Source organism: Morone saxatilis, unplaced genomic scaffold (genome assembly GCF_004916995.1).
Source record: "Morone saxatilis isolate NCDOM2014 unplaced genomic scaffold, NCSU_SB_2.0 Contig12, whole genome shotgun sequence".
NCBI classification, from domain to species: Eukaryota; Metazoa; Chordata; class Actinopteri; family Moronidae; genus Morone; species Morone saxatilis.
The window spans coordinates 21,217,480-21,232,511 of record NW_023339674.1 but is presented as its reverse complement, the minus strand read 5'-3'; the positions used below and the strand labels follow the sequence as shown (position 1 = coordinate 21,232,511).

General features: G+C 42.7%; 1 protein-coding gene across 2 annotated transcripts in view; it reads right to left on the bottom strand.

Moving 5' to 3' along the window:
- The window catches only part of lnx1 (ligand of numb-protein X 1), a 31,642-nt gene extending 17,441 nt beyond the window's left edge, over positions 1-14,201 (bottom strand). Inside the window, exons 1-2 of one of the 2 annotated variants that reach the window (XM_035653904.1) lie at positions 13,974-14,201; positions 9,246-9,765 (exon numbers count right to left, since the gene is read on the bottom strand). In XM_035653904.1, the coding sequence (XP_035509797.1) occupies positions 9,246-9,703 (458 nt within the window). In that variant the 5' untranslated portion in view covers positions 9,704-9,765; positions 13,974-14,201. Of the gene's footprint in view, positions 1-3,680; positions 3,844-9,245; positions 9,766-13,973 lie in introns of those variants that run through there. The other variant, XM_035653905.1, reaches the window with a different exon arrangement.
- Positions 14,202-15,032: the final 831 nt, after the last annotated feature.

Sequence of the window (15,032 nt, the reverse complement as noted above, 5' to 3'; positions counted from 1 at the left end):
GGAACCCCACCTACAGATTAGCTGGCCACAATAGACTATGGAAAATAGATCCTAAACACCAGCAAGGTGTGGCAAAGGTTGACGGACACCTATTTTCACAATGCACACATGTTCAGTGATATGGCGAAGAAAGTAGGGCATTTGATGTAAATGATTCAGCACAGATGTGAAACTGCACTGCACTGCGGAAACAAACATCGTACATTTAGGGTTTAGTAAAATGCTTTTCTTATAAAACACCAAATTCAATTCGATCTTTAAAACCTCTCTGCATGCTGACACTAATACCTGTTCACCTTGCTGGCGTGCTGTACTTCTGCTTGAACAGAGACACATCTGACAGGAACGCTCTGCTAAAGTAAACAAGTTGACCTCCTACTCACTGTTCTGTTCATGAATAAATAAATACATACATAATTCATCTGTTCTTGTGACTTTGTATTTACACATGCATTGTGCACACTTAAATTATACATGGTTAAATGTGTGTTTTGGTGTGTGTATTTTCATGCACATTTGTTTTGTGTGATATGAGATTTATGAATTTGTCTGTTTGTGGACAACTTCACTGCGTCCTCTACATGTGTCCTTGCCCCATGTTTCCTTTCATGCTTGATTGTGTGCTGCTTAACACTGTTGTAGCTTGTAGACTTTGTCTACCCATGCATATAAATGCCCCCATGATGGATTCACTGAATGTGCCTCATACTGTAAATCTCATGCAAAGAAATAATTAAGATGATTTAATGTTATCTCCTTTAGAGTGCTGTGCAAGTTGTTCAGGAGGGTAAGAAGTAGGCTGTGAGTATGATTTTTATCTTTCAGCCACTCTCCCCCTGGCCTTTCTGTATTTCTGTCCTGCTGGATACAAGAAGACAGGGAGAGCTGCCTCACTACAGATCAGGGATTAATATTTAATCCAAACAAAAGTCTAATTAGTGAAGCCTTCCCCTTACTTGAAGTGGCCACAAAGCCAGAGAGAGGCGTGGTGCTCTCCCTTTGACTCGAGATGGCCCTGGCATAAACAAACTTGCATTGTTCCGATACAGTGAGTGCGTGGCCGCCGGGTGGCTAATCCTGTTAGAATGCGTCCATGCTGAAGATGTCCGGAACACTGGGAGTGCGCGCAGCTCTCAGTGATCAAACACCTCCTAGATGAGGGCTGAAAGGACGGAAGCTAAGCTAATCATAGTGTTTAAGACATCTCAGCACAGGCCCAGAAATGAACATAGATTAATCATTAATGCTCTACAGCACTGCACTATGATTATCAGGGGAGGCCATGTGGGCTGGGGGAGGGAAGAACCAAGGTCTAATGGCGTGTTTGTGTGTCTGTGTGTTAGGAAGTAAGGAATAAAAAATCACAATCTAGGTGCTCCCCTGTGTGTGCCAGTGCTGCTTTTTTATTGGCTGGTGCTGACAGAGTCAAACGGCAGTAACCGTATTAAGCATTTCATCACAGAGAAACATTTACCCCCCCCCCTTTGTTAACTCCATCTACACCCTGCATATGGCCAATATAGTCTGTGTACAAGCCTGTGCACACGTTTATGTGTCAGTAAGACAGATTGCAGCCACTCTCATTTTTCCCATGCGATATAAGCTCACTGTGGTAATCAGGTAAATTGAAAGGTATCAGAAGAAAGAGGGGAGGGAGCAGCAAAAACAGAGGCAGGCAGAGACAGTGGTCACACGGGGGGGACGCTGGAGTCTGCTCCTGTCAACAGTATGGATAAAGACAAATGGTGTGCCACTGCACTCTAGCCAGGCAGAAAAACACCACGTCCGCGTTTGTCTGCTCCTGCTTTCTCTCTCTGTCATGTCATAATCAGCAAAAACCTCACTGTCACAAGCACAGAAACACACACACACACACACTGTCTGACTGTCAATACGTCACCCTCAGTGGGCAAAGAGAGTCAGAGGGAAATCTGATTATTTTATTTACAAACAACCCCTCGTTGAAGTGACCCACATACCGTCACCATGGCAGCCGTATGTATGGCCAGATGGAAGGCAGGCACAGAAAGCGACCTTATACCCTCCTGTCTCCTCTCATCTCCCCTCACCCCTCTGCTGTACTTCTCTGAACCGCTCATCCACTTTATTTCCATTCTTATTGCATCCTTCTCCTCCCCCCATTCTTTTCTGCATATAATCAAATGTAAGGATTTCATCTCCGCTACCTCTTCCTCTTCCAACTCATTTGCCTACATCGCCCTTCTCTTCCTTGTTTCTTCTCCCCTCTTTGGCATCCGTCGGTGTCCAATATGCATGGATCTTGGTGTCTGCAGGAGCTCAAGCCCCACGCAGTGGAGAGAGCATACAATGAAATGAGGGGATTTGTGAGGCGCTCCATTGTTTCATGTATTCATGCAGTATAATGGGACATTTCCGTCAGGCTGGAGAGAGAAGCGGTAGCCCAGCTTGGGGATCAGAGAGCCCTGGCTTCACACGGAGCTGCTGAATGTAGTCAACATGAACTCCCACACAAGGAGAGTCTGAGGGCCAATACAGAGCAGAGACACACAGTGCAGATGTAGAGGAGCCAACAACAGGATAGTCTGACGTGTAGTGTGGTGTAATATTTTGTCTGCTTGGTTCTGCTGAAATGATCAGCCAATTATTCAATAAGTTGACAATAATTTTGATAATCTAATACTCATTTAAGTCAATTTCGAGCAAAAAATGCCAGTGTTTTACATCACTGTGAATATATTTGAGTTTTGGACTGTTGGTCCAACAAAACAAGCAATATAAAGATGTCGCCTTAAGCTCTGTAAAATTGCATTGGACTTTTCCACCATTTTTAACATCTTTTAAACTAGATGATCAATATTAATAACAGAAATAGTTGACAGATCAGTCGATAGTGAAAGAAGCCTTAGTTGCAGCTTTGATGTTGACAGACTTCCCATGGTGTCAAATTTGAACAACAATGCCAGGGTCCTGTTCATCTGTGTGTTTATTATGATATAACTGCTGATGAAATATTAATTAAAAGGAATGGTTGTGAAATGTGCACCAATAGGTGTGTGTTTTATGTTGTGTGTTATTTTATGTACTGATGGTGACTTGTTGACTCGTGACTGTTTATTTTAAATACGATAAGAAGATGTGTATATAAATATATACTGAACAGATGCAATGTGAGAGTAGGCAGCTATGAATTTTTAATGCTGAGGTGAAAGTCTATTCCACAAACAAACACACCGTGGTTACAACTGTCCATATGCTTAGAGGGACTCACACACACACACGGTGTATAAAGCCTACAACCAAACGCACGCTGACATTTTGCTCAAATCAATATAGTGGTCACAGACACACTCACACATGCCACTGAAGAGAGAGAGAGAGAGAGATGCCATGCTGCAGTGCTGTAGCATCCAAACTGTCCTGGACAGCACAAAGCTCTACCTGCTGGCCCTATTGCATCCCAGCGCCACAACAACCAGTGACCAGGCATTAGAAAGCAATTTCATCAACAGCTTCACACGTTAAAAATGTAAACATTAGAACACACACACATGTACTGCACAAACATACAAATAAATGGCTGATAAAAGTGACTAACGTGCACAATAACACATGAACAGCTGCATGGACTGTTGATGGAGGGAAGAGATGGGGTGATGTTGGTGAAAGGATGCAGGAGGAGACTGAGTGTTTGTACTCACAGCTCAGAATAGAGGATGTGCAGGTTGCCCAAATTGTCAGTGTAGTTGGCCGGGCTGAGCCAGGGCAGGACCAGCAGCAACAGAGCCTTCATGGTCAGTGCTCGGCTCTTTTTCCTCTCTTTTCCCCCTCTTTCTCTCCTCTCTGCGCTGAAGCTCTCTCTCCACTTCTACTTCCCCCTCCTCCCCCTCCGCCTCCCCCACCTCCAATTCTCCGAACCTGGCCGTGCTGACCCCCCCACGCCCCCTTCAGCTCCTCCTCGCCTGCCTTCCTTCTCCAGAGGCGCCCTCAGATCAGAAATAATCCTTCACTTCCTACCTTTTCTGCCTCTTTCTTTCCCCACTGCTTCTTCCCCCTCTCTCTACCTCTGCCTGTGCGAGCTTTGCAGTTTCTTCCTCTGCCTCAGGCTGGCTGCCTGGTCATCTCAGCTGCAGAGGCAAACGGGCCAGTTGCCAGAGGTTGGAGACGGAGCGGAGGAGGAGGAAGAAGCAGCAGCAGCAGAAGCAGGTGCAGAGGAGAAGTCCCGTTGTGGCACAGGAGGAAGAAGAGAAAGTGCAAGAAGAAGAGGAAGGAGACCCATGCAAAGGTGGCACATTTGGAATACAATTTGAGATGTGCAGCCCCTTAATCTGCTCTGGGCACTGACGAGTTGTAAGAGGATTTGTGCTCGTATGTGTGTGTGTGCATGTCTGTCTCCCTCTGTGTGTGCGTGTGTGCGCGCGTGTGTGTATGTCAGAGAGAACAGCGCAGGCTGTGACTTATACTGCAGCAGAAACCACTGAGGGGGGGTGGAGATGGAGCAGACCAAACAAAGACGGGGGGGGGGAGGTACCTGGTGCTGCTCTGATTGGCTCTGCTCTCTTCACACGCGTACACACACGCACAAACTCAGTCACACTCCCACACGTACAACCTCTGCATTCACCTCCCCCCTGCCTGTGCATATGTTGGTCCGTGAAGGGGAGGATAGGGAGGAGGGAGAGAATATGTTGCCTCCAAGCCCTCACCCCTCCTCTCCAATGGTGGACTGCTCCCGGTGCAGCAGATTGGTCTGATCGCTCAAAAGAATCTGCCTACATGTGTGGAAAAAAAAGACAGAGCATGACCAAAACACACCGGCAAATCAATATTCTCTGCGGTGATGGAAGCCTGTTATTCTGAGTGACATAAATGAAAAAAGGCAGGGGCAAAAAATAAGAACATTTGGAATAAATCTTTAGGGAATCACTGTCCAAGTGCACATTTCATTCATTCATTCAGTCAGTCATTCATAAGATTCCTTCAAACTCAGAATATACAAAGAGAGGGGGGACGATAAAGGGGGGTAGCAGGTCATACACAATAACAATAATAATGCAATTAACTCAGTCTGTCATCACTGCCTGTTCTGATGTTCTGTGCAGGGATCTGAGGTACTTATAGCTGGGAAGTGACTGTTGGGAGAGGTGTGTGTAGATGGATGTGTCGCTTGCAGCGAGATCCATTTGAAGGCTGTTTGAGGTGTGTATTTATTTCCTCTATCATCCCTTAATGTTTCTTTCATCTGTCCTCTGTTCTTCTGTAGTAAACACAAACAGAAGAACTTTGGAGGTGAAATACTGCAGCATGTATAATCTATTTTCATCCCATCCTGTCAAATCTCACCCTCAATCTCTTTCCAGTGTTTATATTTATTTAGCTGTTTTATTTTAAGCAGAATTGTATTTATAAAGCACAAATCTTATGTCCTCCTACTCCTGACCTTTGCTGTCATCTTTTCCTTCCCCCTTTTCCCACTTTACTTTCCTTGTTTTCCCCCTTCTTACCTTTTTTCCCACTGTTATCCAATTTCCATAGCGCTGAGCTGTCTGCTACCCTCAAGAAAGACACTTAACTGGTGTAAATACCCTGTCTGAATGAATATTTCATGGACGGAGGTAGTGTGGTTACAGGCTGTGTGTGTGTGTGTATTTGCATCTGTTTGTGTGTTAATGCATGCATGCGTGCATACTGAGGCACAAGTTATCCTGCAGTATTTGAACAGTACGCACAGCAACAAGACCACAGGGCACGCAGGAAATGGAAATGTAATTGGATTGTGACAGGATGCAGTTTGTGAACAGAAACCAGTCTGCCCCACAGGAGTCGTTTCACAACATGCACGTATACACATACTCTCCCCCCATTATTCCTTTTCATTGCCCACTCACTGCAACCAATTCCTCATACTGATATGAAGTCATAGTTGGGCATTTTCAAAGATACAGTATATTTTGGGCTTGGAATTTTGCCTTACAAAGACAACCTAGCAAGACAGGTATTATTAAGTTTAAACCAAGGGACCTACTGTATCTCTATGTACATTCATGTAATATTTAGTAAAGAAGAAGAGGTTATTGACGCTTTGAAAATGACCACATGGCAAATAATAAATACAGTGACTATCCAGTGTATCAGTATCAGTATGCTACAGTATTTATTCTCTTTTCAACACACACACACTCTTCTTTAAGCCACAAATTTAGTTTAGCTCAACTTTGTAACATTTTAGCTTTAACGTTAAACTGACTTAGTTTGTTACTGCTATCTGAGGCCATTTCTTACGATCGTCCTCCCACCCCTTAGTAGTAGAAGGCAGAGGTATGATCCCATTATCCTGTGAAATGGTCCAGTGTGTAACATTTTAGGGGATCTATTATCAGAAATGGAATGCAATATGTATAACAATGTTTTTATCAGTGTATAATCACCTGAATAAAGGAATCATTATGTTTTTTATGTCTTAGAATGAGCCGTTTATATCATGGAGTATGCCATGTTGAACTGCCACGTTACTACAGTAGCCCAGAAGGGACAAACCAAGGACTGGTTTAGGATGGGAGTGTTTGTTTACACCAGTATATTTCATTAAATCCTATACTGGACCTTTATGGTGTCATTTTGTTTTGGAAAAGCTCTAAGAAGAGTGAGGACACCTAGTATAGAGCTGACCTTCGCAGAAGCTTGATGGACAGAAATAACCAGAAGTGGTGCCCATAATTTGTGCAACATCATGGTTCTAGGAATAACATTAGTAGCGAAACAGGTTAGCTTACCCACTTGCCAGCATGGCTGGCTTTCGCTATAGGGTGGCCTTATGACTTTTTCTCTGTCACAGTCTGTCTGTATTTCTCATACAAACACACAAACAGCAAGGTCACATACAAAATTAACCGGTATTTAAACATACAGAAAATTAAACTAACCGCCAGGAATTCTCATTTCTTTTCCAGATATTCACACAAGCTTTGAAGAATTCCTCTGTGGGCTTTGAAAGTGTACTTGAAAACAAGTACATTTTCACAAAAAGAAGGAGAAAAAAAAGAAAAAGAAACACCAACATGCTCAAGGCAGATAAAATCAGTAAAACATACACATGAAACTCTGGGTAAATTAACTTTCCTACAACAAAATATATGAGAAGGAGAGACATTCACAGCAAAGAAAACCTGTTTCAGGCATTACTGGCAGTATCCACATGTAGCTACATGTAACTGGCTAAAAACAAGAAAATACCTGAGTGGGTGGGGAGGCCCTTTCTGTCTGAATTATGTGCAAGCCCTTTCAGGACAAACCAGTGCGACATACCACAGATGAAATGATTAAAATTCGACTCTTGATTGCACTGGTTGTGTCCAGAATAACAATTTCTCCAACCAAAGGCCAATAAAGGTCATGAATGATTAGATGAGTATGAAATCAGCTCTGACCAGATGGCATGGCTGTCTCAGTCATTACGACTCCTGACCCTCTGCCAGATTCTGGGGTACAGCCAGAGACAGTGTATTCTGCCATCACTGGCACCAGAATACCCTCTGAAAGATATGGCCAGGGAAGAATGATGTCACCTACATAAAACACAAGTCTAGAAACATATATCTATGTCTAGATATGGAGGAGATGTATTTTGTTCTTATTGACCTTTTTGGCTTTATTCCCATGATAGCCAATTTCAGCTTCCATCATATTTAAGTCTCAATCACCAAAACATTTGGTAAGACTTAGGGAAAGAAGAAGTTTCAAATTACATCAAAATTATATTCTGTTATGGTTAAGATTTCCATCATCGTTGGAATAATAACCTTATTTTCTAGGGAATGTTTCTGGTCATGGTTGAAAGAGACAAATGCTGACCTTCGGTGGGAAATGGGAAGCGATTTCTAGTTTCTGTCCCAACGTTTGGTTGATCCATCCAACCACTGCTGACTTTGTGACTCTTTACCAATGTCACACTACATCCTCCTTTGCTCCAGACAGACAAGAGTCATGATTACCACGGCAGCTAGAGGGCTTTGTTACTTGAACATAAACATACATTCTTTTTGGACACTTGCTGAATTAACTGATGCTGTCGTTCTTCTTGCGAGGACAGTCTCTAGTCACCAGATCTTAAGCGGACTGAATACCAATGGGAGATTTCTGGGGGGATGTGTTAGACAGTGCTCTCCACTAGTGTCATCAATCATCACCAAATGAGGGATTATCTTTTGGTGAATTGAGTTTATATTCAGTGCACGTCAAAGCTCTTTTGGTGGTCAAACCAGCATGTCATTAAGATACTTTATGTTGTTTTTTCCCCTTAGTTTCCATCTGTATACAGTCCCTGGACCATAGTAAAGTGAGCAGAATAGAAATGTTTAAATGGGTGTTTCAGTGAAACTTTTTCACTTCCACTATGTGTAAAGTCGTCCCTCTGGACGTGGCCTCTCACCTCCACAGATAACACCTTCTAACTATGAGAGAGCAGCTATATCCTTCTGGGAGTCGGCCTCAGAGCTCCACAACTCATTATGACATTCACACTACATGGAGAAAAAGACTGGGAAACAATCGAACAATGTAGAGAAAAAGAGAAGGATGGAGAAGAAAGGAAGGTGTGAAAAAAGAAAAAGAGGAGATGGGTATGCTGTGGGTGGTGTGTAATAAGATGGAGAAGAAAGGAAGGTGTGAAAAAAGAAAAAGAGGAGAGGGGTATGCTGTGGGTGGTGTGTAATAAGATGGAGAGAAGGGGCAGAAAAAAGGACAACTTTTTAAGAGTTTATAGAGTTTTATACAACTTGAGGTTTTATAAAGTGCAAATGAATGGGAAACTGCTGCTTGTGTGTGATGTGTGGTGAGATGCACTAATTATCCCAGAGGCCTTTAGGCTAGGGGAGCGTTAATGAGCATTAATGAAAACACACCCAGACTGAGAGAAACCAAAGGACTGTCTTTTAATGATATATAAAAAGAATAGTTGGGCCTAGTTTAGATGAAAGCCTGGATGGAGGAAGAACTCTTCACTTTGGAAATGGAGCTGTGGGTTAATGACGATGGGCAGAGGAGGGTGGGAAACTTAGAGTGTGTGTTTATTGCAGGTCATTGAAGTTTTTACCAGAGAGGAAGGGTAAATAGGAGAGAAAGGAAAATGCTCAAGTACTTGCTTACATGTTTAATAATATAACTGATTATGAAAAAAAATTATCTAAAATACACATGGGGGGAAATATTTCGAGACATCAAACCTCTTTTGGCAATGTCAGTGTTAAACTGTGCTTCTTCTACCCTACCTGCTCTTGATGTGGTCTTCTAGTTCACCGCGGGGCAGTGTTTCAGTGCAATGGTCACTGAAGGGACAGGCCACAGTCAGCTTGTCCAGCAGCTTGTGCACCAGCAGGCTGGGCTTCCTGCAGCTCTGCAGCATGAGGGGTGTGCGGCACACAGGGCAGAAGTCACTCTCCAGGAGGAAGCTGGTGAGACACTCTTGGCAGTAGGTGTGTCCGCAGGGCGTGTCCAACGGCCTGATGAGTGGCTGCAGACAGATGTGACAGACCAGGTCATCGTCCACCTCGTCTTTGTAAAGGTACTCGTGGTTCTCCTCCAGCTGGTGACTGTGGCCACACGACCCACACAGGTCAGGGGGCGGAGACAATAGACCATAGGCAGAGGGGGAAAGAGGTGGAGCCGGCGCTTCGGCCATCGCTGCCGTGGCAACTTCCGGCTGTGTGCTCTCCTCCTGGATACTCATTTGGATGGGCAGTCTTCAGGATGTCTGTTTAATCCAGTGAGGAGGTCATTAGCAGCGGAGACCTGTGGGGGACAAAGTGAGGAATATGGTGTCAAAAAGGCAGTAGCGGAAGAAGTACTCAGATCCTTATCAGATAACAACATTGTAAAACTACTCCATTACAAGCAAAATGTACTTAAAGTATCAACAGTAAAAGTAGTGGTTGTGCAGTAAAATGTCTCCAGTAACTGATACATTATTATATGTGACATTATGAGGTTGTTAATTCTGATTTATCAAAACATTTTATTGTTATAGCTGGTCACAGTGCAGCTATTCTAAACTACTTTATATACGGTTAGGTAGATTGGTCCAGTGGTTCCCAACCTATGGGCCCCTCCAAAAGGGTCTCAAGTAAAATTAGAGGGGTCTTGAGATGATTAATCAAATGGAAATACTCAAGTAAAGTACAAGTACCTCAAAACCTTGAGTTTCCAACACTGAAAAAGGGGATACAGCAAGTTATCATGGCAAGTAAACAGTGAGTAAAAATATTCAAAAGCTGCATAGCCAGAACAGAGGATTGTCTTTAACATGCATGAACAAGAACAACAAACTGTCCTTTTCTCAGTTTGTTTGATTTCAGTGGTATCGAACTACAGAGATTTCTTCTCTGGATGCAGGAACATCAACACCACTCATCTCAGCAGCAAGTGTAAAGACAGATAGACAGAGATAAGTCTCCAGCACTCACTCGCTGCACTGCATGGCAAACACACATCACTATAAGAGTTTTTCTTATTTACTGCTACACAGGTTCATATTGTGCTGGACATTGTGAACATGCCAGTGTACACGTCATACCCAAAACAGGCAGGCTCCTTGAGCACATGGACACTAACAGATGGGCTCAGTCAGACACACGTCACCTTGGCAACAGCCATCTTGTTGGCACTCCACTAGCTTTATTTCTGGACCCACTATTGAGACTTGGCTGCTTAATGAGACACTAGATCTTGTTTTTTTTTTAAAACCCAACAACAACAGCAAGAAACTTGTGTTTGGAGTCTAAAAAACAGCGCTAGTTCTATTTTAATTGGACACATTCCCATCCTCTAGTTTAAATAATCATAACAATAGACTTTGATGTGCAATCCAATATGCTAATGAAGACAAATATCACGTACAAGTACATAGAAATCCGCAGAGTAAACCACCAAGTTGTCAAAAACAGGCCAACTTCATTTCTTTGTACCAAAGCCGTATGAAGACGGCACAGGGTGAGTTGTGACAGCCATAAAAGCTCAGTGTCAGAGAGGGAGAGAGAGAGCACATAATCTGCCAGCTAAAAAAGAAAAAAAAAAGGGATTCAAAATTAAAGAATTTGAAAAATTAGGGTTGTTTGATATTTGATCTGATCTGAGCAGGGTAACATAACCTCCTTTAAAGGTCCAGTGTCTAGGATTTAGCGGCATCTAGCAGTGCAGTTGCATATTGAACTCCGTCACTTTCCCCTCCCCTTTCAAGCATGAAGGAGAAACTACAATGGCTGTGAAACGCACGAAAAACGTGAACTTATCTAGAGCCAGTGATTGGTTTGCCCCTTCTGGGCTACTGTAGGAAAATGTGGAACTGCGGCGATATAAACAGCTTATTCGAAGGTAACGAAAACACAGCAATCCCTATATTCAGGTGATTATACACTAATAGAAACATATTTATATTGTATTCCATTTCTGTCATTAGATCCTCCTAAATGTTACACACTGAACCTTTAAGTTTGTTCTCTTTCTTTCTTGGGAAATGTTGGTGTTAAAAACGGAGAAGATACACCACACAATAAGAATATAGAAGGATTAGAATTAACTCCTATTTATTTATTTCTGAAAATAAATGGATGACATCTGATACTTCATTCTGATACAGCTTGACTGAAACCCATTAGTCATAATAATCTCTTTCCCCCCACACAAATACATGTACTTACATGCACTTGGACACACACACACACACACACACACACACACACACACACATACACATGTCTCTACACACCCACGCAAACAGACAGACAGGCACATTCAGAGGACACACCTGTGCCTGAGGAGCATCAGCTCTCTCTGGCTCATTCCTAATCCCTGAATTGACAAGACGACACTGCCACATGAAGCCCTGTTGGAAGGCTGCTTTTTGCTCCAGAGAGACAATAACAGAGAGCTGAGAGCCGGCTGAACCTTAACTACATTATACTGATGTTTTATTACATAACTACACCTACAATCCAGCATCCACACAAGCATGCTGCATTCAGTCCAAATTTCCATTCCGCCTTCGATCACAAAGTGAAAGAAAAAGCAGTGTTTAGATTGTAAATTCAACACCGTAATCACAAAGTGTTTCCTTTGTCTTTGAACCAAAGTCATGTCAAGCTTTGGCTCAATAGGTTGTCCGCTCTCAACGATCGAGACCTGGGAGTTGTTTGTTTAAGATAGCCTATACCTTCTTCCTCACACATTGCAGATTATATGTAAACAGGGCTGTTGATTCACTCTCCGGTTACTCTCCTGTGATCTGAGATGACTTGACGAGTTAATAATGATACAAGGCAGTGCCAAGTCAGCTCTTTTTTCTAGCGATTGAGTATTAAAAACGCCCCAATGAGAAGGTAACTGTCTGCGTCAGCACTCTGGCTGTCCACACTAAACTATGCTGTTGCTATGTACATATGCACTCCTCATGTTTAACACTGGAGAAATCAAATCATATCTGTATCAGTCAAACAAACACGCCCTCGGCGCAGAAGGCGCAGTCAGCCAAATCAGACAAAGTTAGAGCGTTTGCATATGAGCATAGCACACTATGAAACACAACATAGCCTTCTTTTACATAACCAGTTTGTTATTCATTGCATATTATATTTTATGTGCTGCAACATACTGATATGTCATTCATATTAAAGTGTAGTTTAACTGATACCAGGGAACACCTGGTCATTGTAGTTGTAGTAGGTCAGGTCTCACATTGTAAAGCCCACAAACTGCTCTGTGATTCATGTGAAAAAGAAACTCATTTCCAGGGCCCACAATTACAGTACACAGTGAGCGCACCAGATAGCGAGTGGATCATTAACATATCAGTTCATCATCAGATCATAAAACATAAGAATAGCATGCTAATACTAGATCAGCACTGCTGTTCCAGGCAGCTCAGTAAACATGGACTCAGAGCACAAACAAGACATTAACATGAGGCAGCCTGGAGTTACAGGCCCAGAAACACACACACTCCAACACACTGTGTGTTCAGACATGTCCCTGAAACGCTGAAGATTCCAGTAAGCCTTTTTTGTTTTTTTGCTCAGACATCTGTTCCACAATCAGCACACACATTTAAAAAAACACCAGTAGTAAAAAATACCTAAAAACACCAAGCATTATTTCTGCAGTATAAATACTTTTCTTCTGTATATTCATAATTAGGAAGTAAAATTACAGTGTTCATCAGTGTTAGACGATACACACCCTATCAAGACTCTCATCACAAGTCATTTACTCATACTTCTACATTTATTGTAGGAATCTGTCTACTTGGTGAGGGTGCTGGTGATCATGTACAACAGCAGCAAACATAATGTATTATCTTTATTTCAATTTATAAATCTAGGTCTCTGGCTTTAGCCTCACAGATGTTAAATAAGATAACTTAATATTGTCAGTACCATATTTAGTACCACTCGTACCATTTAGAATGAGCATATGGGATGTGTAGCAATGTAATTCCTACCCTTTCAATAACCTCAACATAAAGCTTGCGTATGTGTGTGTGAGTATGTTTGTGTATGCCGGTCACTCTCTGAGTTCATAACAATCTCCACGGTGAGCCTAAGCCAGACCTGACACCTCAGTCTGGGAGAACAGCTGCAGGCAGATGTGAAGCTCTATGAAGTGTCTCTAATATCGGAAAGGCTGACTGGATCAGCACAGACTGTACTGAACACCAACTGAGACGCTGAGATTACAGTCACACACATAGGTAACAGTAAATCTACACATACAGCATAGTTATAGGCACCGTGTATCTCTTAACGCACATGTAAAGTGGAGGTGAAAACATACTCACACAAGGATTCAATGCAAATTATTTCTATTTAAACAACAGAGAGAGCAGCAACATGCACTGGAACAATGTAACTACTGACAAAGCCAAAGTCCCACTGTTTAGAACATTTAAGACAAATAACTACGCTTCTGATAAAAACAAATCAACTTGGAGTGGGGGAAAGTGTACTTACGTGACTGCCTGAACAACGATCACTTTCAGCAGTACAGCTCACCTGGACAGGTAAAGCCTCGCAGAGGGTGTAACATTAAACCATTCAGAGAGGAGGTGGAGTGGAGGGCAAAGGAGAGTTAAATGACTCAGTAAAGAGGACTTTGTCCCAGTCAGGGACTCTGCCGATTGGCTGCCGGTCCTCAAGTGGAGAAATTTTATCCAACTGCAGGTCTTGAGGGAATTCTGCAACCCAAAGCTAGGAATACTGATCCTGTGTGAGCTCAGAAGCTGCTCACCTCTAACAGGCCAAGGTGATCAGGAAGTAGCAGGGCAGAGGGGCGGGGCCAGAGGGAAGGTAAACAAGAGAACTGCCCAAACCTGCTCTGCGAGGTCCGGATAATCTGGAATTTCCTATAAAGTGGAGTTGACATGGGAAAAGAAAGAATGGAGCGTTATGAAAAGCTGTTGAGACATTTTTCAAAAGTCCACCAGTACCAGTAACAGGCATTGTTTTTCTGGAATGAAATACTGAAATGTCAAAAGGGCACCTTGAACTACAAGTTCTGACAGGGCCTCTTTTATATCAATCTATCTATATCACACAAAACATTTTATGTACCTACATGATTGATATTCTGCAGACCATTCGCGTAAACAGAAGGACTGTGCTCTGCTCTTTAAACAGGAAGCCCATAATCTGAGTAAATGACAGCATGTCTCAGGTTTAGATAATGCTTCCGTGTACTGCAAGTATTTTAAACCTGTGTATAATACAGACACTATAATACTTGTTGCTTGTATAGGGCCTTAGATTTTTGTTGTGGTTTTGCTTCTCTATGACAATAGCTGCTTTTGTTAAGCCGTGCGTGTGACTCCGGCTTTGTACAAAAACAGTTGTTATCCTAGTTTTCAGATGTGGTTTTCCTCTTGGCTTTAACTACCTCACAGTGCTCTTTAAAGCCAGAGACTGTGAGCCACAGGTGCTCCAGACAAACACACTGCAGACACAAAATGATGGTTCCCTATGAGTCACTCTGTGACGCAAGCAGAGCTGAATCATTAGTTATCCAATATGTGA